This window comes from Anolis sagrei, chromosome 1, assembly GCF_037176765.1.
Source record: "Anolis sagrei isolate rAnoSag1 chromosome 1, rAnoSag1.mat, whole genome shotgun sequence".
In the NCBI taxonomy this organism is placed as follows: domain Eukaryota; kingdom Metazoa; phylum Chordata; class Lepidosauria; order Squamata; family Dactyloidae; genus Anolis; species Anolis sagrei.
In genome coordinates this window covers 257,349,837-257,376,637 of record NC_090021.1, presented here as the reverse complement: position 1 = coordinate 257,376,637, position 26,801 = coordinate 257,349,837, and the positions used below count along the sequence as shown (strand labels likewise).

Sequence of the window (26,801 nt, the reverse complement as noted above, 5' to 3'; positions counted from 1 at the left end):
TGTCTGGGGAGCCTCAAAGTTCTGCTAAGGAAAAAGAGAAAAAATACACATCTCTCTTGGAAATGGAACGGAAAATTGAGATTTCCTTTTTAGCTGTGCTTCCAAGTTGCTTGTCTTCAGAGCCTGATTCCAAGACACACACACACCCTTCCCCAAAAAGCTCCTGGAAGATCAGTTATCTGATCCTGACCTGAATGTGGAAAATCAGAGATAAGACCAGTCCTCAATGGCCAGGAGATGCCCAGTCCTTTGAGTTTAATCAAAATAAAGCTCTCCCTTATCATATATCTAGCTTCTTAAATACATTTTAAGCTTCCTTTTTCAATCCAGGACCACAAAATAATGGCTCACAAATGTGAGCTGTAAAAAATTGTTGTCAAACCTATTCAACCACTCTGTAACATAAGTAAAGGAAATTATGTTTCAAAGGCTGCCTTGTTTTTTGTAAATTATTTCATGACTATTGTGTTGATGTGAAAGGAACTTCAAGTTACAAAACCTGTTCTTCAGATCAATCATTGATTATTCCATAAGTGTCACAACTTTTTACCATTATTTTCTGCTATCATTTTAATAGGTTGTCAAACTTCATGTTTTTATCATTCACTTTTTTCTTCTATGAGCTCAATTCATAAAGAGTGTCCTCCTAGTTTTTCTCACTTGAACCTGAGAACAGTTCTCATCTATATCCTCACCCTTGCTTCCATTGTATTCATTAATCTGTTTGTTTTTGCTTTTGGGTGGTCTAGTTTAAGCTATGGAGGAGGACTTCCATCACACTCAGAAGCAGATCTTCTTCACAGACAAACATATGCAGCTTCTCATCAGCTACCTGCATACGCTACTACACCCCTCCCTTCAGGTAATAAATAACATTCTGTTAGACTTCGGTTTTCATGAATACTTTCATCAGTTTGATATGAAATCAGTGGCTTTCATTTTTTAACTTTGTATGGGTATAGAATCAATTTTCAAGACAATATTTCAGAAGGGTGTTTTATATATTTCATAATGAGTGCAGCTATATCGACCATAAGATAAATTCCAATATAGTTTTTTTAAGCATGCAAGGAAACAGGGTATGTTTGACAGTGTTAAGAACCATGTAGCCTCCATGTTGTATTGAGATGGTTCAGAGGAATTGTCTGCATCCTATTAAAATAGACTCATGGACTGATATCACTTTCTCCTGTACAATATGCTCTGGACACTGAGGTCCTCGGGGGGGGGGGGGGGGGGAATACAATTTAGCCAGAATTCAACTAACAACTTTCACCAAGATGAACTTTTCATTAATTGCCCCAAGACTGTGGAATGACCTGCCAGGAAAGCTTGGAAAGCTAAATCAGCTGTTGGAATTCAAGATGCAACTGAAGGCCCACCTCTTCCAGGAGGTCTACCCAGTCAATTTTACCTGTTAAATATTAATCAGCATTTTATCAGTGGATTTTAACTTGTGTTTTAACTCTGTGTATTGTGTTGTATGTGTTTTGCTAATGTTTTATCTCTTATTTTAATGATGTACCCTAGCTCAAACCACAGGGAGAGGTAGATAATACATTTTGTTGTCGTTGTTGTTTTAGTTGTTGGTATCTCAGTGGCCAGGAGATGCCCGAGAACCATAAAGTCAATAAAAGAAGAGCATTTGATCTTTCATTTGAAAACATGCTAAAGCTCCCTGAAAAATCAAACAGTACAGAGCTCACATGACCCTTTATAGATGGGGAGCAATGAGTTTTGTAATACATTGTCAAGTCTAGAGCCAAAGTGAGTAGCTGGTTGAAGGGAATAAGTCCTTAGAAAATTCCTGATGGTATTCTCCAGTCTATGATCTTGGTGCCCTTCACATGTATTTGGTTCAAATCATTCTGACTTTAATTATGTGTTGGTCCTATAAAAAATCAGTTAGATTTAGGTTTGGTTCTTCCACAAATGAAAGCAACTCAAATCCAGAGCATATTCGCTCACTAAGTAAGGATGTGTATTTATTTATCTTCTGATTCCCATTCCCCCCCCCCCCCCCCCCCCCAGTATCAGCTCCCATACTGCCTTGAGTTTTTATAAGGAGAAAGACAGGATAGAAATAAAGTGAAGAATAAGATAATAAAATGACTGGGAGAGCACAGTGCTCTACAGAGGAGGGAAAAGCACTTCCTATGCTTTAGTTCACCACCATCCACTGTAATATACAGGCAGTTCCCAAGTTACAAACAAGATAAGTTCTGCAGGTTTGTTCTTTAAGTTGAATGTGTTACAGAACAGCTAAAACAGTCAGAACAGTTACAGAACAGCTAAAAAAATAATTTTAGCTTTGGCTAGCATAGGGAAAGGTTAACACCCCTGTGATGGTTGTTTTGTTTTGCTGCTGTGCCCCTGTTAAGAGGATTTCACCCCACTTTCTGTCCCTGTGATAATTGGATTTTGAAAAAAAAAATGGCTTATTGTGGAAACAAGGATTGGTCATAAAGCTTCAGTGGAGACACCTTTTCCCCATGTTGATAACTTTTCCAGGAGTGAATTTCCCATCTGAAGGATACATTTCTCTCACTTCCTACTGTCTCACTCCCATTCATAACTGTGAGTCGTTTGTAAGTCAGATTTTTTAAACTCGGGGATTGCCTGTAAATGGAAATTTTATTTAGATTATACCCCCTCCCAATATTAGAAACAATTTAGTACATTCTTTTCTTGCTCTACTACATTCCTATGTAGTTTTGAAAAAACATTTTGTACCTAAGATCAGCCAGTGAGTGTCACAGTTGAGGTCCTACCCAAAGAATGTGTGAGTGAACACTCAAATATGCACATGTAGCTCCCTTTTAGTACATGTTTTTGGGTAATTTATAATCAAACATAAATGTTTATTCTTCATGTAGGTCTTCCTGGCATGTTTGATAACACTATGCACAGCAGCAGTACCAGCACTAAAGAAACTTCAGTTATGAATTTTCTCTCTGCAATTGAATCCCGCAATGCTCAGGCTGTTTCTTCAGGAACTACTTTGTTACCGCAGTTTCGAGCTCCAACTTGGCAGCCAGGTGATATTTTCTTAGGTTTTAATTGTTGTACCATTTGTTTTTATATTAAAAATAAATTCGTACTGGAATATTAGAATTGTTAAGAAATTATCTTTATGTAAAATGGTTTATGCTTTTCATAAACAAGCATCATTACAGCCATATTAGTTTTTATAGCACTGCAATGGACTTACACTACTACATTGAAGCATTACACAGCCATTACTCTCAGAGTAAGATATAACACACCTGTAAATTCCTTTTACAAAACCATTATACCTTCTTTGCTACGGCACGTTGGTTACTGATGATTGTCACAAAGTGTTGACTTAACGTGAGGTCTCTCAGGAATGATAATGTATCAGTTTATAGCTTGTGCCATTAACTTGTTGCATCCATTACAGGAACCTTCCTACATTGAAAGATTCTAGCATAAAATTAATAATTAGCTAATTTTTAAATACTAATTTCTGACTTGTGAGCTTTGCACCATAACATACTTATAGCAAGAAGCAATAGACATTTTCAAGTAGTTGTAAATGTGCAAACAACTTCATTTTCTGTCTTAAAGAACGTGTTCATTGAGAAAAACCAAAATGTATGTATTGAACAATTCATTTGAACTTGAAAAGTAGAAAATGTATTAAGCATACACCATACCCAAGTCCAAATAATGTTTGTCAGCCTTACAATCATGGAGCCCCCGGTGGCGCAGTGGGTTGAAGCCCTGTGCCGGCAGGACTGAAGACCCACAGGTCACAGGTTCAAATCCAGGGAGAGGCGGATGAGCTCCCTCTATCAGCTCCAGCTCCTCATGCGGGGACATGAGAGAAGCCTCCCACAAGGATGACAAAACATCAAATCATCTGGGCGTCCCCTGGGCAACATCCTTGCAGATGGCCAATTCTCTCACACCAGAAGCGACTTGCAGTTTCTCAGGTCGCTCCTGACACGAAAAAACAAACAAACAAAGCCTTACAATCCACTTCCACCAGAGGTCATGCTAGAGGACTTTGAGATTCCTAGAGAGAACACTTGTCTAGCCGTTTGTAGGTCCTCCAGTGGGATTTAAAGGATATTGGCCATACAGAGTCATTGAGAGGTGTTCTCCCAAGTTAAAAAAAAATCTAAAGAAGCTTTTTGTATGTCTAAAACTCACGAAATAAGCAGGCCTATTGTATTTCAAAGACTAAACAAAATGAATAAATCAGATGTCTTCTTGGTTCATATGTGATTGCACTCCTTTCTTTCTGTGTCTCTTTTTTATACAGGTATGCATACATCAACAGAACTTTTTGTTACTGGAGCCTTGCCAGCCTCTGGAACCTTTCCATCAACTTCAGCTTATCAACATCCCAATGCGTTTAGTAGTAGAAACTTTGCTACATCTCCTTCTCTGACACTTCAGGATGCACCTTTCAGTGCAACATCCAATGGGCTTTTAACTGTGCATGACCCTTTGTTGCAGATCAAGACATCCCAAGGCACTGTTCCTGCTGCGTTGACTTTTGAGCGCCTGGGCACTTCTGTATTAAGTACCAGCCTCCCGCCACAGTCTTCAACATATCGCTCTGCTCAGGAATCCGCACCTCATCTGTTGCAGCCACAGTTCAGTTTGTTGCCTTCGTCTCTTGGAGGAGCTCAGCCAGCTCCACAGGTATATAGCTCGGCTCTGTTTCCCGGTTCTCCTGCCTCTATTGAAAGAGCACTGCAGCGAGAATGTAGTGTCATTAAACACCATCAGCGGCCTTCAAGCACACAGTCTGTCCAGGCACAACTGACTGGTTCACAGCATTCCTTACACACTTTCTTATCAAATGCGAGTGGAACTGATTTTCAGGATACATCTCGGCAGTCGCCTCTGTCTTGTAGCCCAGTTGCCGATGCTATTCAGGTGAGCAATCCTGGGCCACAGCAGAAGACCTCTCAAGTTTCGGTGGAGCTAGCTCAGTCATACACATCAGCAATCCCATCACCTGGTTTCTCATCTGTTTCTACCACAAAAGCCAAGCAGTGTTCTACAAAGCAGTCATCCAGGTCCACAAAGACCCCTCGGCCACAAAGCGTAGCCCCTGTTGTGCAGACGCAAAGCTATTCCAAAACGCCACAGAACCAGAACTCTGTAATAGCAGGTCAAGCACAAATCTATTCTACAGCACAGCTTCCAAGTCTATTGTCAGTTAGCCAGTCACAAAATTATGTTTCAACACAGTCTCAGAATGTGCCACCTGTCAGTAATGCACAAGCATTCCCAGCTATCAAGCTGGAGAAACTGCCACCTTTATACAAAACTCTTGCTTTCGCTGGGCAGTCACAAGCTATTACTTCTGATAGCCAGACACTGAGTTATTCTTCTGAGCAACAGGTATTAAGTTCAGCTTCAAATGACAACTATTCTGCACAGACAAGGGATCTTTCAGACAACCAATCTCAAAACTATTCTAGCCATTCTCAGGATATGTCAGTAGTTAGCCAATCACAGGCTATCTATTCATCTCAGTCCCAGGTTTTGTCAGTAATTAGTCCTTCAGAAACGTATACAACAGGGCAGTCTCTAACATTAACATCACAATCGCTCCCATTTTCTTCCTCTTCTCATGTTCAAAACTTGTCAGCACCTAGTCCTCCACAGACCTATCTTTCTCTACATTCTCAGACACAAGAATCATCCTCTCCACAATCCCAAAAGTTTTTACCAGTTGTGCAATCAACTTTTGTAATGCCGGCTCATTCACAGGCATTGCAGGGCAGATCTTCCTCAGATACAAAATCGTATATTAAAAGGAAATCTGACCCTAACTTGTATCAGACGTCTAAACAAGATGATCAGTTCCCAATGCAAGATTTACAGGCATTACAACAGCAGACATCTCTTGATTCCTCCCCTCAGAGGCTAGCCAATAATGAAGTTAACACTCAGGATATAACTTTCAAAGCTTCCAAAGTGGACACTCGATATTCTCAGAGTGTAATCAGAAGTAATTCCCGCCTTGAAGATCAAGTTGTTGGGCTTACTCTTCAGGGTTCAAAAAAGGAGGAAAGGATGGCTAGCTCTGTGGCCCAGCTTACCCAGCAAGTTGACCATATCACTAATGTAGTAAGCCATGATATTAAAAAGGTAGCTAATTTATTACCAGCCATCCAAGTAAATCTGGATGGCAAGGAATTAAGCCAGCAGCAAGCTATACTGCATAAAGTACACGAAGCTAAATCCTCCGAGCACCAGGACCATGTCATTAGTACACCAGCACAGATAAACACTGAAGCCATAAGGCACAGTCATCCACTGTGCTTGCCCAGTGCGCAGGTACTTTTGGAATCCGGCTGTGATTTACAGATGCTCCAGCAGTCAATGCTGCAGCCTAGTTTAGGGCACACAAAAGTTACCCCACAAATGCATCGTATTCAGAGTTCTCCACAGATGACTCACCAGTTTCTTCAGGTGGATGGTCACTTGATCCAGAGTAATGGAGGACATTCTCAGCAGCAGCAGCTTCATCCTCAAAGTTCTGATGTTATGAAAATGGACATTTCTGAGCCATCAAAGTCAATGCAACACCATTTGACATCAAAAGAAATGTTTGTGCAGCCAAGTAATGAATCTAACAACCAGTTTGTTACCCTTAGTTCTGTATGTTTTCCAGAGTCTATGCTCCTCAATGATGAGAGGAATATACTATCTAATGTAGATGATATCTTGGCAGCCACCGCTGCTGCTTGTGGTGTAACTCCCTCTGAATTTGCCAAATCAACATCCAGTGAAAAAGAAATGCAGGCAATTGAAAATGGAGATAATTCTAAGGCTCAGTTCCAGGCAATAGATGTCAGACATGTGACTCCAAGCTTCAGCTCTTCACCAGCAGTATTTGGAAAGCCACTGAGCACAAACAATATTTCTTTGAATGGAGGTCAGATTACTCTGAACCTAACAGCAGTGCCCACAGTGCCAAAAAACAGAAGTGTTGATGAACAACATATTGAGACTCCAGATCAAGGCCTTTCTACTAGAGTTGCCACATCAGAGTTTGAACAAATGCAGGAACAGACTTCTGGCCTAGTTAAGCAGCAGTCTAGCACAAATCATGACTCTGAAGGTAAAGATAATATTCATGTGGATGGTGTCCTACATGTTTCGAGTGGTAAGGCTTTAAATGAAGAGTCTACAAGACTGATCAGGGATTGTAGTATGGAGGGTGACAACACTGTGACAGGAAACAATGTTAATGTTCCATTACATTCACTGCCTATGCAACATCCAGGAAATGAAAACAGTCAAGCTGAAGACAAGAGCAAAGAGTTAACACAAGATGACCTTCACAAACAGAAGGAGAAGGGACAAAATCAAATTAAAAAAGAAGATGAGAAGCAGCCGAAGCGAACTGGACAATGTAAGCGCCAGAATTCAAAAGGAAGTGATGTCAGCTTGCCATATTCTCCTGCGCCTGAAAGTGGTCACGATACTTACCAACATGAAGAAAAAATGAGGCAGAAAATCAAAGAAGTAGAGGAAAAACAACCAGAAGTCAAAACAGGATTCATTGCATCTTTTTTAGATTTCCTAAAATCTGGACCCAAACAACAGTTTTCAGTTCCTGCTGTGCGTGTGCCCAGTCGGGTCAGGAGGCCTGTTACCCCAGTTCTTAGATCACCATGTCCACATCCCCTTTCAAAAACCCAAGCACCAGCAGCACCAGCGTCTCTTGAGGGAAGTGTTCAAAGTTCAAACAAAAAGGGTAGTGAAGAACCGAAGAGAAATTCAGAAGCATTGCCCTCATTTTCTTCCGATGAAGATTCAGTAGGAGGTAACCAGGATCTTCAGAAGAGCATTTCATCTGCGTTGTCAACTTTAACTGATGAGTCTGATAAAAAGAAAAAGCCAGGTAAAGATTATTATGCTGTGCTTACAACTAAATATATGCTTGTAGTTTAAAGTCTGCTTAAGTAAAGGTAGACAAGGTTCATTTTTGTTTGTTTAAAACACAATAATCAGTTATTGGTATTTATGTTCAGTTACTTGCCGTGGGACACAGTTGCCTTTTTGTATAAGATTTCCTTATGCAGTCACTTTTTCCATTTACATTATTTTATGTTTTTTCACAATGTAATGACTTAACTAAGCTTCAAGTCTCAATAGCATACTATAAGAGACAAGGTTTTTTTTTTTGAAAAAAAATCAAATCATCCCCAGATTTACCTGCAACATAAACATCATGCCCTTAAAAATGTGTATATGTGTTGCTTTATCCCTTTGAACACCTGGGGTATGTGATTCCTTCTACTGTGTTTTTAGTTCTTATATGTAATTCCTTTGATTTGTTATGGGGAAAATATTACATCTCCATTCTTTTTATGTGTCGCGTAATTTAAGATACACATGAAGACCTGTCTCTTCCGGCAGGCCTACCTGGACAGTTTTAATGACAAATTTTAATTCAATTCTCTGTCCTAATTTTTGCTTTGCCTATTTTAATATGCGTTGTATGGAAATCTGTTATTATGTGTATTTTACAGAGTGTTTTTAAATGCTGATGTGTTTTGATTGTGTATTTTAACACTGTTGTAACCTCCTCGAGCCGTGAGGCAAGTTTAAACATAAAATTATTATTATTATTATTATAAATGTAAAATAAAGATGGGGCATTGTCCCCTAGATGTGCATGCTGCAACTGTCATCAATGATCTTTGCACCATGCAGTAACAATTTTAAAATTGTTTAATATAAGCTTAAAAGCCATATATATGTGCACTTATACATATATACATTCTTGATTTTCAAATTGAGCAAATTCAAATTTTTTTTTTTTGTATTTCAGGCATGGAGAAAGCTGTTTCTAAAACTACGGGCAATACTACTATAAAGACAGAAGCTTCTAGTTCAGCTATTAGTGTGCGAAATGCTCAGGTGAAAAGCCATTCATCGCAACCTGAAAAGGAGAGTATTGCTACAGATCAGTTAGTAAAAAAACAGGCAACTGTCGCAATAGAAGGGTATATCGAGGATGGTAGTGGAGACAGTGGAGGCGAAGGCATGTATAGAGAACGTGACGAATTTGTAGTGAAGATGGAAGATATAGAATTACTGAAGGTATTCTTTTTTTTTTTTTTTAGTAATGTAAGAAAATTTATTAGTCCAATATTTTCTGACATAGGCCATTTTTTTCTTTTTGGGTGTCTTTAAATCTATTATAATATTTTTAAAATCTCACTATTGTAAATATGTATTATTCTTTTAAGATCTATATGTTATTTCTTAGTTTTACAAAAGGTTTTACAAAAGAAACCAGACACTGACAAAGTCCCATGCTAAACCTGAGACTTGCTGATATTCATTAGAGATGCTTAGCTTCATGGGTCTGGTTAACTATAGTTTATAGTTATATATGAAGAAAAATGTTTTAAGCAAAATATGAAATAATTTTTAAAATTGGCATATTCTGGGGTGAATTAAACCATCAACAGTAGTCCCAATTTTGGATGTAACTTTGGTTAATGTGTGTTGTCTTAAGTTTCTTACACAGTGAAGATTTCATAGAGCTCGTGCATATCTTAACTTGCTTTGCCTGGATTGAATGACCCAAAGATAACCAAAGATCCAGTTCACATGAAAGGTCTAAATATAATTGAGGATGTACAACTAGCTTGGTATTATTTTTGAAATGAGAAAGTGATTTGCAATTAGCCAGAATTAGAAGCTATGACTTTTTTTATTTTGTGAAGATTTCAGTTGTGTATGTTGTTCTCAGAAATAATGGGGCTGCTAAATGGTGGAGATGAAAGTGGACTCTCAGGTTTTGGAGCTGATAAGGCTGAAAATGATAGCAAAACAAAGTTACAAATTACGCATCTAAATCAGGAATAAGTGACCACCCTGACATACATTTGCTATCTAGTATATTCTTCAAAAGAAGTAGAAGGATTTTTCTAAAAGTCTCCATTTCTAAAAGAAAAATCTTGCAAGAAGGATGGAGTTTCCATCTTTTTTTTAAAAAATCCCATTTTTGCAGATGACATTTTCATATTTTGATTAGTTTCACTTGCAGCAGGTAGTCAAGGAAGGGATACAATACAAATCAATACAGCCACACCCCAGGTTGCTCACCTGCGCTCTAAACGTAGCTTGCTTTGGAAGCTGAACTCAAGTAAGAGCCTGTTTTAAGTTGGTATTGCCTTGACCAATCCACTGCCATTCAGCTTAACCTGAAATGAGATCAGACTCATGACGTGGTTTGCAAAGGATTGTGGACAATGTGGTGTGCAAAGGAAAATAATGTAGTGGTCAGTTTGGCTTAATTATTGTAGCTCTAAAAGTAATTGAAGCTTTTCATTTTGGCCCCATAGGCTGCTTTAGAAACAGGAACAGAGCCCCCAGCCATCTGGAAAGTTCAAAAAGCTTTGTTGCAAAAGTTTATTCCAGAAGTGCGAGATGGGCAGAGGGAATTTACAGCTACTAACAGTGTAAGTACAAAACATATCCCTAAGTGCAAATATTCCATTTGAATCATGTTATACCAAGGAGATTTTCTATTATGTAAGACATGTTTAAAACTAAAAAAGAAAAGGCTGACCTGAAACATCTATGAAGTTCCATTTTTTTCCCTCAGGGAATGACAGGGAATAGGCTGCCAATCTTTCTATCCTTCTCTTCCTCATTTCTTAATTCATAATAATCATAACGTTGTGTGACTTACAAATGAGTAGTAGTATTGTTAACCATAACAATCAGAAACCATTTCAAACTTTGCAGGGGAGGAAACAGAAGAGATAGTGCCTTTAATTCTTTCACCAAAGCATAAAAATTCTCAGACCTTATTCTATGAATGAATATCTCATCATTTAAACTGGAGAAGTACTCCATGTTACTTACTTCTGTGCCAGCAGCCAGAACTAGCATGGCCATTTGCCCCAAGACCTTCAGGCTAATCTTCAGGCTAAACAGCATATGGGTTGACTTTATTCTTATCTCAATACATTAATCTATTTTTTTTTGTTGCACTCAGACTTCCTGCAAATGAAAGTTTGGCTTTTGGAAGTTGTTTCCTGCCAACTTTCTTCATTAGAAGAGATGCAAGGAGGGGATGAAATCAAATACTCCTCTATGACTGCTTCCACTGGAAACAGTACTTAGGTCAACATCTAATGAGGAAATAACCTATACGGAGTATCTAATTTTTAAAAAATCAATGGAAATTAAAAGTGAGAAAAGAGATAGGGATAAGTGATTGGTCCCATTACCATCAACAACATGATAGATTCAGGAAAGATGTTAGTGTAGGGTTCTCCAATAAAAATAGGTTTTGGAATGTATTCTTGAGAAGGGAAATAAGGGCTTCGTCTCAGAGTGCAATTTGGAGGATAATTGAATAAAATGGCTATAATTTCATGGGCTAAAGACTTAGGGAAAACTATGAATTTGGAGAGTGGGGAACATCTATGGAAAAGAGGATTCAAGTTCTCAATAGCTGACTTTATCAGATAAAATATGTATGAAATGTTCTATAGAAGTTATATAATGCCAGTGATAATGCCCTCATTGAGGGGAATGCTGGAGGTGTAAGATGCAGAAAGACACCTTTTTTTTTTTTTTTTACATTTGGTTGACCTGTAAAATGGTTCAAGATTTTTGGAGAAACGTGATTAAGGAAACAAGCAAAATGATTACTAATAAGGTTAAGAAAATCCAGAAATGTGTCTTTTAGGAATATTTAGGGAGATAATTAGTGAAGAGGTTGAAGAAATTTGTCAGTATAGCTTTGTTGCAGCCAGAGTGACAATAGGAGAAGCCTTTGCCTTTGTTTGTGTTTATGTGTCTCATTGTATTGTATTTATTTATCTTGTCAGCAGCAGCCAGACAGTTGTATTACTTTTTTAACAAAACAAACAAACAGACAAAACAAAAAGTTTGCAAGCTTGGTAGTTGATTAAATGTCCTTTGACCAATATCTGGCCACTTGGAGTGCCTCTGATGTTGCCACAAGGAGGTCCTCCATTGCGCATGTAGCAGGGCTCAGGTTGCATTGCAGCAGGTGGTCAGTGGTTTGCTCTTCTCCACACTCGCATGTCATGGATTCCACTTTGTAGCCCCATTTCTTAAGATTGGCTCTGCATCTTGTTGTGCCAGAGCGCAGTCTGTTCAACGCCTTCCAAGTCGCCCAGTTTTCTGTGAGCCCAGGGGGGAGTCTCTCATTTGGTATCAGCCATTGATTGAGGTTCTGGGTTTAAGCCTGCCACTTTTGGACTCTCGCTTGCTGGGGTGTTTCAGCAAGTGTCTCTGTAGATCTTAGAAAACTATTTCTTGATTTAAGTCGTTGGCGTGCTGGCTGATACCCAAACAGGGGATGAGCTGGAGAGGTCACTGCCTTGGACCTTTCACTATTGACTGCTACTTCCCAGCGGATGTCAAGTGATGCAATACCGGCTAAACAGTGTAATTTCTCCAGTAGTGTAGGGCGGAGACACCCTGTGATAATGCGGCATGTCTCATTAAGAGCCACAGTGCCGAGCATTAACAAAATCCACAGATAATAACACAGCCCAATCAAGAAAAAAAATTCATGGTGTCTTCGTTTTTAGGCCTGTTCCTGCCGTTATTTGGGGTGCTGATTCAGAAAATTGCATTGGCTAGACCACATCAGCTCTAGGTTATTAAATATGGTTTTCTGTGGGCGAACAGATGGTGATTACTGGATGGCATATGTTCTTTATCAGAAACTACAGCTGATGTGATCTATCCAATACAGTTTTCTGAATCAGAACCCCAAATAACCAAACCGAATCTAAAGTTGACCAAAAACTGTTTTGTAACCCTTTTGGTATTAATGTTTGGAGAGTGATCCCTGGTCAAGTGGTCCCTGGTCAAAAAACGTTGGGAACCACTGTGTTAGAATGTTGCGATGTACCTGTTTTGCTTGTTAATGTTATTTTTGGTTATGCTTGTCATTTGTATTCCATAAAACTAAACATTTGAAAACATACACACACACACAAAGGAAGAGGGAAGCACATCGAGTTGCAGTAATAATTAGGAATCCCCAGTTGCATAGGAAACATGCTGCTTGACTAAGAAACAAGATATTGTTTATATAATGCCTTTAAAGTCTGCTGTATAAAATAAGATATATATATATATGCTTGTTTGTACCATGTCTCTATTTTTTGCTTATTTCAGTATCTTGGGTATTTTGGCGATGCAAAATCAAAATACAAACGGGTGTTTGTGAAGTTCATAGAAAATACAAACAAGAAAGAGTATGTCCGAGTGTGTTCCAAGAAACCAAGAAATATATCTGCGCAATCCACGAGGTATTTTTATGTTGATACATTTTTAAAATGTTCAGTACTCATAGCATTTATAACTTAGGCAGGAACATCTTGATACTTATTGTTAACATGCTTTATATTGTAATGCATTTATTTTAAGTTCTTGTATATTCTTAGAAGAGTGGCCATCCATAATATGTGTTCATATGTGCTTCAAAAATACTTTGTTGCAATCATAACTGAAAGCAGAGACGAAATTGGGGATAAACAAGCTGCACATATAAAAGGAGAAGAGTGAACGCTTTTCTATTCATTTTTGACCAAACCAAATGTTTCCTTACACACAAAGTTTGGGAACTGGAATCTACTCTGTATACTTGCATTAGTGTAAATACTATACTTTAATGCTTCTCAGAAATGGAACCACCCCCTTTTCTGAATGGCAAAAGGTAAGAGCTTAGTCAGTTCTGGAAGAAGCTAAAAGAAATACTGACCCAGCTCCTCTTTCTGCTTCTTGCCTTTTTGGATATTAAACAATGTCCCCCTCCCAACAGAAAATATGAAACCATTTACTGGCATAAGAACATCTAAAAAGTATCCACAGGCTAAAATAAGTTGGCCATTTAACTAATTGACCATATTTTCAGCATCTTGTTGTGTTCAGTCGCTTCCTAGTCTTGTGACCTCATGGACCAGCCCATGCCAGATCTCCCTGTCGGCCATTTTTTCTCTTACAGATTTTCTAGGATACAGTCCAGGTTTTGCTTCTCCCCCCCCCCCTCCCCCAATACAGGTTTCTATACATAACAATCTGTTCCAATTTTTCTCTTTCGCTTGTAGAACTGTTCATTCTAAACCAAGCACTAGCACCAGCAAAATTTCTGATCCTCCGGCACCAAAAATCACCACCACCACCACCACAACAACAACAACAACAAAAGCTTCTTCAGTAAAACCCAAAGCTAAACAGCCAAAGATAAAGGCTGAGCCACCACCAAAGAAACGGAAAACATGGAAGGAAGAATTGCCTGTTAGTCCTCAACTCCAGAGTAATGAGGAAAGTAAACCCCACCATCCCAAAAGTAATTATATTTTTATTTACTTTTTTCTTGTAGCATATTAAGTGCTTTGTGTGTCTTTTAGCTGAGTATTGTGAACATTTATGTCTTGCTGTCAAGTCTCATAATAATTTTGATGCGATCACTTTTTATGAGGGCAGTATATTTTCTGAAATGATTCATGATGCAGTATCATTACAGCCTTCAGCAGACAATTCCACTGTTCACATGAAAAAGAAAATGGGAAGTGCACTTCAGAAATCATATCAACATCCCATGTTTCCTCAACTGTGGTTCTTCAGTTTGGGCCATAGTGAAGAAATTTCCTGCTGTGTCTCAGTTCCAGTGTCAACATCAAAGCTTGGAAAAATAACTTTTAGAGACTATAACTCTGCAGATACCTCAGTCTAGCCACTCAGCCTGAGGAACTGCAGTCCAAAAATAACTTTTCTAAACTCTGGGGTATTTTTTTTTACTAAGGAAATGTTTGATTTATTACATGTAGTTTAATTTATTAATGTCAGGTTTTATTTACTGATGTTAGGTCTTAATTTGATATTAGGATTTAATGTTACTTTTATATGTGGGGGTTTTCTGGAAATTTTTTGTAGTATCGTGTGTTTTATGTAGACGTCGAATATTTGCCATTGTTGTGTTGGAAGCCACCATGAGTCCCCTCGGGGAGTTAGGGCGGAACACAAATAAAGTTTATTATTATTATTATTATTATTTATTAACTTCACTTTTTTTGTAGACATAGGTTAATATTCTAGTTGTAGTAGAATTATTTTTAGATGATGGGCTATGTTTCTTAAGTGTGCGGAACATAATTGTTTTTTGAGAATTAAGATTTTAAGAACTAGATTTCAGCAGAAAATAGTTAACAGTATAATTCAGATATAGTCATAAAAGCTAGATAATGTCATCTCTAACTAAATTAATTTTCTTGGCTTATAACTGCTCCAAATTTTTAATTGTATTTTTTGAAATTATTAGAAGCTTGGTGCAAAAATATGACTCTTAACAACTTAATCCTATTTAGGATATCTCCTAGAACTCTTGTTACACTTCTATTCCTTTGCATGGTCACTAGAGGTCACCAGAGTCACAATAAAATAATCCCTTATGGCATTCAAATGTAGTTAGAACATTATACTTGTATTTCCAATATTTTAGATGCTGCAACTCCGGCTCCTGTTGTTGCTCGTTTTTTGAACACTAGAGCTATGAAGGAAACATTCAGGAGTTATATGGAATTGCTTGTTAGCATTGCCTTGGACCCAGATACCATGCTGGCATTGGAGAAGAATAACGGTACAGGGGTCAATCTTTTGATTCTTTTATCTTACTACAGCTTACCATATTATATGTACTTTGGCTACCTGTTAAGTAGGATCCATCTTACAGGTATAGGGCACAATGTTGTTTTGGAGTATTACCTACACCTTTAAGTAGAATTTCAAAGCAAATAGCCAGTAATGCTAGTCTCAAGAATTGTGTTACTCCATATACTCATGTATAAGCCTAGAAGTTTTAGTCAAAAAATCAACCTCAAAAACCTGGGTTGATTTATCCATTAACTCTTATAAAAGAGTAGTCTTTTCTTTCCTGGGCAAAGTAGTAAAAGATATAAAGGCTGAGTCTTTTAGGAGAACCTAGAAGAAGCACCAACCTGCTCTATTATCTCCGATGTGTTGCTGCTTCTGGCCTTTTTCAGTGAATGGGTGGGGAGATGGTGGTGGCAGTGGCAAAGGGCACCTGCCCTCTGAAGCAGTGGTGGCACTTTCCCCTCTGCAGAATTACCATCAGCTTGCCCATGGGTCATATCAACATTTTGGCTCCAAAACCTTCTCTTAACCCTGGGGTGGATTCTTCCTTCCCCTAGAAATCTCTTTCTATCTGCAGATGGCAGACCTCCTGGAACAGAATTTAGAAGGGGAAAGGGAAAGTCTTTCCTTGTAGCATTGGGTGCTACTCTGTACATTCAACTAAAAATGATCATATAATTCAAATTAATACTTACATTGCAGTTTGTAAAATATACTTCATTTTCTTTTTTTAGATGAGCTGCTTTTGCCACACATGAGAAAAATTGATGGCATGCTGAATGACAATAGAAAAACATTGCTCTCAAAATTGCATTTGGAGCGCTCATTCAAGGTACTGAGTCATAAATATTTTTTTAGTTGTTTGTAGATCCTTTATTACATGGAATCATTATGGAGAATTACTATTTGGAGTCGTTACAGAGAATGTTGTTCAGTAATGCAAGTCAAATGAGCAGCTGCCCTAATTTTAATTTTCTTCAGTGAAGAAAATCCTGCATTTACAAATAAAAGGGAGCTTTTTCTGCTTATCAGAAAATAGGAGTCTGTATCACTTAAATCCAGACTGCTGCATTGCTTCTAGACATTTTAAAGACCAGTTAACAGTTATTTCTCTGCCATGAAGTTTTTTTTGTGTGCTTTTTATGCTCATTTTATAAAAGGCTTCTAAATTTCTAGCGCATCAATGTAATTGATTTTCTGTAGTACAATCAGTAATTCAGTGCTTTTATGCTCTGTTTTAAGGCTGCTTTGGAAAGCTTTCCTGAACTGACTGTAATCACCCGTGATTCTAAAACAAAAACAGGGGTGAGTGGAGTTTCTCGAATCAAAATGAATGGGAAAGCTTATAATAGGAAAACACTGAAGATTTCTAAAGTACCTACAAAATTAGCACAGGTATGTCTATGCACTTTTTTCCTCCTTCTGTATTCTTATTGCAAATAATAATACCAGTTGCAGAATTTTCTTAATTGCTTTGTGTATTATTCTTATTATATTTATTTATATCCTGCAATGTCTCCCGAAAGGGGATTCAAAGAGGCTTGACATAAAAGCATTAGTATACAATTTAAAATACATAAAATGTACAAACATTGAAACAGAATTAAACAGAAACAGCACTAAAATCCACAGTTAAAATCCATTTAACACATATTCAAAGTTAAAAACCACAGCACCTCCTGACTAGATCTCCAACACCTTCATCTATAAAAGCCTGTCTGATTAAAAAAGCAGTTTTGATTCATGTCTGTCTTTTACCTTTTGAAGTAATTACATTCCAGAAATGTGACAATATTATAACATAGAATAGAAAACACCTGTGAGTGTAAAAGACTCATAACTGGCGCTGCGAACTCCAGTAGGACTAAAGTCTTTCTAGCAGAGCTTTCCAAACTCTGTATCACAACAAGTTAAGCATCTCAACTGCAGTGTGAAGTTGTGTCACACAAACGAGCAAAAAGAGAAACCTCTTAAGTCTTGGTGAAATAGCAATAAATCATATATTATTAAAAAGTATAAATGAAAGGTCATCATGAGATATGTTGTGTATCCATATATTTCATTATTACAATCTTTTTGCGTGTCCGTATCTCCTACAAGAAGTTGGCTTAACCTCCAGTTTGCTACTAAAACTGAATTGTGTTGTGAAATGATATACATCTAAAAAGCGTATCACCAACATGAAATGTTTGAAAAGCTGCTTTATAGGGTTGCTTTTTAAAGTATCCTGCAGTAGTCGTGAGTCCAGTGTCATGGCCTCAAATTGCTATTTTCCCTGACTTTCACTTGGGCTGCCTTTATTCTGGCATCTTTTCATGGGCCACTTCGGAGGGTTCCTGCTACAGTAACATTCTTGGCCATTTCCCCCGATAGCCCCAGCACTGCTCTGTGGTGATCAACCTGCAGGGATCAGCAAGAGGGAACTGTAGCAGCATTAATGATAAGAGGTTCTCCCAAGTGAAGAACAATGACCCAGAGGTTTAAAATATTATACTGCTTTCATTATAAAACTCAATTGATTGTAGGACACACACTAATTTTGGTGCTAGTGACAGAAGATAGATAGCACCAATGAATCTAAGACGCACCTCATTTTTAGAGATATTTATAGGGAGGGGGGGGGAAGTGAGTTAGAATTGGAGGAATATAGTAATTGTAGTCTTAGAAAAAAAAACAAGCTAGTAAAAATCACCAGCAATGATAACATCTACCAACCAAAAGGTTCCTAGTTCGAAGCCCTGGGTCAGTGTGAGCTGCTGACTATCAAGCCCAGCTTATTGTTATCCTAAGCAGTTCAAAAACAGCTTGTGCTGTAATTAGAGAAATTAGGTACTGCTAAAACAAATGGGGGAGGTATTTTACAACACCATAAAAACAAAAAAGACCAGAATATGCCTGCGACCAAAAAGCAAGGGGAAGTCCTGATGGGTCTTCCTCATAGAGGATGGAGTGACAGCACTCCCCTGTGGCTGGATTTTGAGCACAACCTTCCAAAGACGTTGACGTCAACAGAACACAACATGCCTCCTTTCTGTCTGTTTTGTTCCTTGACTGTCCAAACGGCATTGAATGTTTGCCATGTATGAGTATTGTGATCCATCCTGAGTCCCCTTGGGGAGATAGGGCAGAATATAAATAAAGTGTTGTTGTTGTTGTTATTGTTGCAGCTAAAACAGTTTTGTTTTCAAATTAAACTGGATTGTCCATTGGCTTGTATATTGTGTATTTCGTTTTTTTGCTGGTAGAAAAGGCATATGGGAAACCAGGATTTTCCATGGGTAAGTAATGAGTAGGAAGATACTTTCCTAAGTGCCTTTGGATGCAGGGATTTTGGTTTCTGTGCCTCCATGTGGTCCTCTCTTGCATGCCAGCAGACTGATCTTGCAAGTGAGCTTTTGCCAGCTGGCCACTCCAGATAAGAACAAGATTAGGAAACAAAAATGGGAGTGCCACACAAAATGAAGGTGAGCACGTGTGATATGTAATGAGGGATTGGTGGGAAATCAGCCTATTTTTAGTACGTACTCATTTCAGTTGAAAGCGTGTTTTGTCCTGTTTCTGTATCAGTCATCAATTTTTAAATGCTCATTATTGTGCACAGTATTCTCTCCAATATCCCTTTTTAACATATGCCCTGAAATATGAAATTTTGTATGTATTTTTTACCCAAGTACTGTATTGCAAAAGTAAAATCTTTGTGGTCTGAAAAATAATAGTACACTCTGTGTAGGTAATACGAAAGCTCCATTTATATAAAAATGTATGCCAAATGAAATTTTCCCCTGCCCCTTTTGTTGCTAGTGGCAACTTACCAACTTGTCAGGCAATATTGCAGAGATAAAGCTGCACAAGGAGGTAGTGTGTGTCCTTATTTCTTCAGTATTATCAAGGCCTGCCCTTAGGCCTTGTTGGACTTGTCAACAACATGTGCCTCACAGAACTGCATTGCTGATAGGGACTTTGGAGTGGCACTAGCATAGCTCCATTAGTAAAACTCAAAAATCTAAAAGAAATACTTGTATCCTTTGTTAATCATCTTGAAGACTGAAAGAGCTAGAGAAGAAGAAAAAAGGGAGTGAGGGGGGCTCCTGTAGTCTGTTAGAACTCTTAGATCTGATTTTAAACTAGAATTTGAGGAATGTATACAAGAGTTCACTTTATTTACATACAGTTAAGACAACTTATTAGGAACTTGTAACTGGTATTTACACTTTTAGCTAACAATCACTATTTTTCTATACAGGAGTTTGCAGTTGATCCAGAAAAAATACCATTGTGTTCTCTATATCATTCACTCCATCATTACAAATACCACATGTTTCTGAGGTGTAAAGTACAGGTGAGTCCCTAGTTTTTAGTATCATTGTCTGTTTTCATGATTGAATGCAGTACATTCTTTTGAATTTTTCTACAATGACACATTGACAAGGTATCGCTTCCTCCAAGTTTCAGAAAGATTTGCACATCCACTGATTTTTAGGGGATTTAAAAGTTTTGTTCTCTCTTTCTCCTAGCTCCACAAAGCACAGACTTGGGTTGAGAGGCGGAGACGCTTTGCAGATCCTGAGCTTAGATTCTTGCATAGTTTCTCTCCTGTATGACATATCAATAAAGCTGATACGGCTGGCTGGAGAGCCTGGAGGCCAGCTGGTTCAAGGCAGCACCGTGTATAGGGTCAGGGAGAAGGACGATTCAAGGTGGCACCACATATAGGGTCAGGTAGCAGTGGGGTGGCTCACCCCAGTTGCACTGCGTAAAAGAGGCAAACTAAAGAAGGGAAAAATTCAGCTCATAACTAGTCACTTGTGGCTACTGAGTTTCTCGCTCACTACCCTAGATCATCAGCATTCTCCCAACTCATTCGCAAGGGCATGGCTCCAGGATTTAAAGGAAACACCAGGAGCACCTCCTCCCTTCCTCTCTCCCTCAGCCTTCATAGGCTGAGGAGAGCATGTGACACACCAGGTTTGTCTGCGCCACCCAGTAGAGTTTGCTTACGCTGAAGAAGCTGACTGACTGCGACTTACAAAAGTAACAAATTTCTTACTAAATCTCCGTAGATGGCTATTTTAATTTGTTTGCAGGGGAGCAGCACTGACTTCGTAATGCGAGTCTTAAGTATGGATTTACCAAATCACTTACAACTTACAACCTGCATCTGGATTTTTGCACAGCCCTGTTATGTAATGGTTGTCCATTGTAACAAAACAGAACAAGTATATGGCTGTTAAAATGTTAAGGAAGTACTGCAAACCTATAAATATTAGCGAATTAATGGTGCCCTCCTTTTTGCTCTGCCAACAGATCTCTTCTGTTCAAAAGAAGAATGCAGATCTCGGCCAAGAGGAGATTGTGCAGCAGTGTATGAAAAATATAAAATGGGTTGAAGACCTCTTTGAGAAGTTTGGTGAACTTTTGAATCATGTACAGCAGAAATGTTCCTAGCAAACTTTGTCCCTGACTTCACTATCTTTTTTCTTTTTCCTTTTTTTTTTTTTTTTTTTTTTTTGGTCACACTCAGCAACAAGAACTGAAAGGTCAGAGAAACTCTGCTTAGATGGATCATGCCAGACTCAATTCTAAGTCAGAAGAATTTGTGGTGTTTTTGGTTCATGGACTTATGATATGGAAAAATTATGCTGCCGTGCACATGAAACTACAAAAGAACCTCACTGCATTTTTAATCTGAGGAATGATTTTTTTTTTCGATTTTGTAAACTCTTATATTGAAATAATGTAGGTTTATTTTTGACAAATGATCAAAGCATGCACAAATATATATATTTTTGGCTATGACAAGAATAACAAAATATCATGGCATTTTTTGATTCTGAACACTAGGAAGAGTCTGGATGATAAATATTTACCTTTGTCTGGCATACTGAGTAGAGTCTTCGACATATTGCAAACAGAGCTAATATGACATAATATTATCTATATGAATAATTGCCACCACAAATTCTGCTTTATGGACTACTTTACTGCTGGTATGTTCAGGAGACTGAACATGGAGTTGGTGCAATCCTATGACTGTGTCAAATATTGTAATGGAATGAACTATTTTCCCAGCATTTTTTGGGGAGAAAACCTTTTTCCTTTATACAGTGCTTCCCCCTCTCCTTTAGAAAAAAAATGTACATTTTATCTCACTAATAGTTGTATTTTTCACAAAGAAAAATGGTGGCTTATATTTGTTTTATGTATCTTTGTAATACACTTCCTATGGTTTTCAGTGAATCCTGTTCATTTTATATATTAATTTCATATTGTAAACTATGTTATCTTGAGATAATGCTTTTGTTTATACAGGTTTGCTTCAGTGTTAACCAGGAATAAGACATACTAGACTTTATAAGTTTTCTTTATAAATATAGTTGTGTTTAAACACTGCATTTTATTTTCTAATACATGAAAATTTTTATTAAATGGTTTGATTAAATGAAAGGTTCAGTGAACAGCTACTGGGTTTATCTTCTGGACAATAGGGATTGGTGACTGAATAAAATATATGCAGTGTTGAACACAGCTGACAGTGATTTTTTATTTTATTTTTAGAACAGGTAATGGCAGAACTGTTTGCTTCCTGGTGCCTTTTGAAATCATTACACATAATTGTGTAGCTGCCTTTCTATAATAGGACCAGTAGTCACAGACAACAAATATATTCAGCTCGGATCAATAGGAAACTTTATTTGCCAACAGAATGCCTTACCTCAATCCCCAATTCAAGTGTTTAAGTCTTCTGCTTGGGTTTGTGAATAGCCTGAACATATTGTACATGTATCAGATAACATGTAGAAATAATTCATTTGTCTTTTCACTGCCACTTAGTGCCTTAATTTCAGCCAAGAAGAAAGCAGGTCTCCTTAATCTCTAGCCAACCAGGATATTCTTGTATGTAGCATGGTGTCTTTTCTTTAGCTGTACATATATGTTCCTTGCACCTTAGGTTTGTAAAGTATAATGAAGGGCTGTGATTACAAGCAATTAAACTAGGATTTCAAAGTTATCAAAGGATGTTTTCAATTGTGATGTGTCTGTTATGATAATAGACAACTTCTGTATTTACAAAATATTTGTTTTCTATGTTGGATGTGGTACTCCTCATTTCATTTATCTTGAGGGGAAGGAAAAAATCAATGAAAACTTTGATAAATTTCCCTATTCGTGTTTGTCTTGCACTTTCCTTGTACTCTACATGCCTTGAAAAAGCCATTGCTATGACTGAACGTCTACTTGAAGTAGTGGGTAATATATGGCCTCCCAGGTTTTGCATTGCAAGGTCCATCAGCCCTAGCCAGCATAGCCAATGAAGCGATATTATAATAAGGTTTGCAGTCGAACAAGGTCTGGAGGCCACAGTTGCCTACCCATTTTACTGATTTTGTAGGAAATCTGATGGTCTGGAACATAAATAGGAAATGTATATGCATGTATGTTTCTACGTATTTATGGCATTCCTGGTATTGTTTGACTGCAACTCCTATCACAAAATCCCTAGTCCTATACAGTGGTTAGGGCTGCCTCTTGGTTCTTAGCTAAAAATGACTGAGGCTTAGTATTGGCTAAGAAGTCAATACCACTAAAACCATTGTAGAAGCCTCAACATTAACACATTTCCTGGATATAAAAATACACCTTAACTTTCTACTCCTACATGTGACTTACTTCTGAGTTGTCATGTAAGCTGTGAGTCAGATGAGATCAGAAAGTATTGTAACGGAAATGTAATCTTTGTTTTATAACATGCAAATAACCCCAGTCATTCGTAGGAGGGTATAGAAGATTATTTTGGAATTAAAACACTAAAGAAGAGTTAGGCACTGCCGGTTCATAAATATAAACCCCAACGTTTTTCTACAACAGAATCACATTAATCTTAACACTAGTTAATGTACACAGCAGACTTGGAACATATGAAGAGTTAATATTTCTATATAAAACAAGCTATAACATGGTCCTTACATTAAAAAGCAATCAACGAATACAAGTAAATGTCTAGTGCTCTTCTTTAAAGAAAAGAAGTTAAACTTTCACAGGTCTGTCATTTCAAGCAAGCCCCAAATATTGATTCTTAAGGTATTACTGTTTTGAGAAACATTTTACTTTAACTGTGAACAAAGAACCAGGGATTGTGTTCTGCATAAATTGTAGTTTTAGGGTGCAGTCCTACAGCTGCTTAAGAGTAAGTGTCACTGAAATCACTGGTACTTTTTCTGATTAGACATGTATAGGATTGTGCTGTCAGCTTATCTTTCATTTAGAAGTGTGAGTAGAAGCAACCAGAGTAGTGTAATGGTTTGAGCACTAGACTACGTCTCTGGGCATTAGAGATTGAATTATTTAGCCAACAAAACTCAGTGGATGATCTTGGGCAAGTAAAACTCTTTCAGCCTCAAAGGAAGATAAATCTTACCAAGAGAAGCCTGTGATAAGGTCACACAAAGTCAGAAATAACATTAGCAGGTGGCAACTTTATCAAGGGAGGGAGATGTAAGAAGCACCTTGAGATTACAAATGTACAGCACAAACATGTATTGAACTTAGATGAGCCTTCTTTCTCACAGAATGTTTACACTGCCTTGTTTCCTCTCCATGTGATTCACAAACATCTCTCCTGAGAACATTATTTGGAGATATGCTTTAGATGACACTGACTATGCCTCTCCTCGCTGTATTTAAAAATATTCATTACTTTGCTTGGCAATTTATTATGAAAAAGGTTGGTGGTGATAATACAACAATATTTCAAGCACAAACATCTACAAGCATGGACATATTAATTGAAAAGACTAATAATCTCGTAGGGAAACATACGATTCCATTGAAAAGCCAGATTACAGGATTTTTAGGGGAAAGTAGTACAATGTGGGTAAAATGAAAGGAAACAACATTCCTAAACTGGATGTTAACAGCCAGAAGGCAGGGTAGAAGTAATCATACCTAAGGACGTTGTTCACATTATCGGTTTTCTCAGTATGTACAAAGGAGCAATGCAGAAGAAATATCAACTTCAAAAATGAATCAATATATGGAAAATCTATATTATAATGATAAGTACAATGTGCTTTAGTATCAGTACTGTGTACCATATATGGCATTTATTTATCATTATAGTATATATATATATATATATATATATATATTGGTTGGGTTTTGAAGTTAATGTTCCTTATATTTAGGACAGTCACATAGAGGTTGCTTATTAATTATTTAGTGTAAACTACTATTCCCCATTTTCTTCCTTCCAAGAAGCTATATATAATACCTTTTTTTTATTTGTGCTGGAGGTCCTTTGCAAAGCAATCGTCATATATGAAGAAGTGCCTCCCTTTATGTTTCTAGACTGCATCTCCCATCAGCTCTAGTCGGCATAACTTCTGGTTATATGACTGACATGAGACAATTCTAAAATATTATTTACCTGGAAGTTGTATCTTTTTTCCTTTTGTTTTAAGTAATATATGTTACAAAGGAAACTCAAAATGTCTTCCAATAAACAGTCTTCATAGAGGATATATATTTTAAATATTTAAAATTTTACAAATATTTAATTTAAAAACCAACAAGCCAAAACTTTTAGGAAGTCGGAGATAAATGTACAGATGGCATTTCAATGTTTGGCATCATCCACTAACATACGTTTTGTATATTATTATACAGTGCACATCCTATATATATTCTATTTAAGTTAATGTTCACAAATGCATGTTAATACCTCTCCTCTATATAATGCAAAAAAAAAAAAAAGACTGGGATTAATCAGATGTTTTTTAGTCCCATTTTTAGGTGGTCCACAATAAATGTATAGCCATGAAAAGGTCACAATTTTTTTGTATTGTTGATTTGATGTTACTAAACTCATTAAAGTGATAATACGTTTTTCAAAATACTCTTCGATTATTTATTTTCAGTTTGAAAGAATTGTCCGGTCAACTTTGGTCCAAATGAATGTATACCGATTTAAGTGTGTTGTTCCCAATGTCACGTTGAAAGCTTTTTCTGCTATATTGTATCTAACAAATAGGGTTTCTAAAGGCCAGCTTGCAAGAATTGTGTAGTGTATGCTGTCTCCTCTTCATGATAATGGGCACAGAATACATTTTTATGAGCAACTCTTTAAAATGTACTCTTTGTGCTGAGTCTTCTCTGACTGAATAAAACCATTGTTGACATAATGAAATAAGATGCAAATGAGGGGCCATCAAAACATAACTGGAATGTTTATTAAATATGTATGGTAAATAACATTAATATAATTCAACAGAACTGAAAATCCAAAGACTACCTCAGATTATTTTAAAAAGAAATCTTAGTAATGTGGAAGTCAAAGCTTGATTCCCAAGTACTAAATGCAAAAAAAAAAAAGTGTTATGAAGGCTACGCTCAAAATATAATACAGCAGATAAATTATGTAACAAACTTGCATTTACAGTTTTTTTAAAAAAAGAGAGAGAGAGAAAAGGCCAAATCTAGCCATACAACTTGAGCCAATGTGGTATAGTGAGTATTAGACTAAGGACTTCATCTGATGGAGTTGGAAAAAGTGGGGGAAATCATCTTCTTTGCATGGCATTCTGGCTTTAAAGAAGACAAAGAAGTTACTTTGCTCCCATCACAGAAGATCGCCACCTCTAGCTCAACCATCCACTTAGAGCAGTGGTTCTTAACCTGTGGACCACCAGTGGTCCACGAGGATGAAACTTTGGTCCACAAGCCTCCTTCCTTTTTATTCATTTTATTTTATTTCTGCTCCTTTCGCACTGCCTGCCACTCCTTCCCTGTCGCTGACCATGGCATATGTTCTGTATCAGAAACTAGAGCTGATGTGGTCTATCCAATACAAATTTCTGAATCGGCATCCCAAACCAAATTTAAAATTGACCAAAAACTGATTCATAATCATTTTGGTACTAATGTTGAAGAGCGGTCCCTGGTCAGAGTGGTCCCTGGTCAAGAAAATGTTGGGAACCACTGGTTTCATTCTTAAAGCAGATTTCTTTTTTCTGGGCTCCTCTCTTTTCCCTCCCAATCTCCTTACTCTCAGTCATGACATTTTGAAACCTACTATGCACTAGAACTTACAGTAGGTGGTCAAAAAGAGAGAAAACAAAGTTTAAAAGCTAGCAGTAGCGCAATCT

At 37.5% G+C, this 26,801-nt stretch overlaps 1 protein-coding gene across 1 annotated transcript in view; it reads left to right on the top strand.

The window, feature by feature from the left end:
• Positions 1-25,552, top strand: part of QSER1 (glutamine and serine rich 1) — a 51,438-nt gene extending 25,886 nt beyond the window's left edge. The window contains exons 2-13 of the mRNA XM_060766529.2: positions 750-862; positions 2,877-3,038; positions 4,289-7,897; positions 8,831-9,102; positions 10,356-10,472; positions 13,183-13,316; positions 14,115-14,356; positions 15,509-15,646; positions 16,395-16,492; positions 16,903-17,055; positions 19,904-19,999; positions 20,965-25,552. Of these exons, the coding sequence (XP_060622512.2) occupies positions 750-862; positions 2,877-3,038; positions 4,289-7,897; positions 8,831-9,102; positions 10,356-10,472; positions 13,183-13,316; positions 14,115-14,356; positions 15,509-15,646; positions 16,395-16,492; positions 16,903-17,055; positions 19,904-19,999; positions 20,965-21,105 (5,275 nt within the window). The 3' untranslated portion in view covers positions 21,106-25,552. The remainder of the gene's footprint in view (positions 1-749; positions 863-2,876; positions 3,039-4,288; positions 7,898-8,830; positions 9,103-10,355; positions 10,473-13,182; positions 13,317-14,114; positions 14,357-15,508; positions 15,647-16,394; positions 16,493-16,902; positions 17,056-19,903; positions 20,000-20,964) is intronic.
• The last annotated feature ends 1,249 nt before the right edge of the window (positions 25,553-26,801 follow it).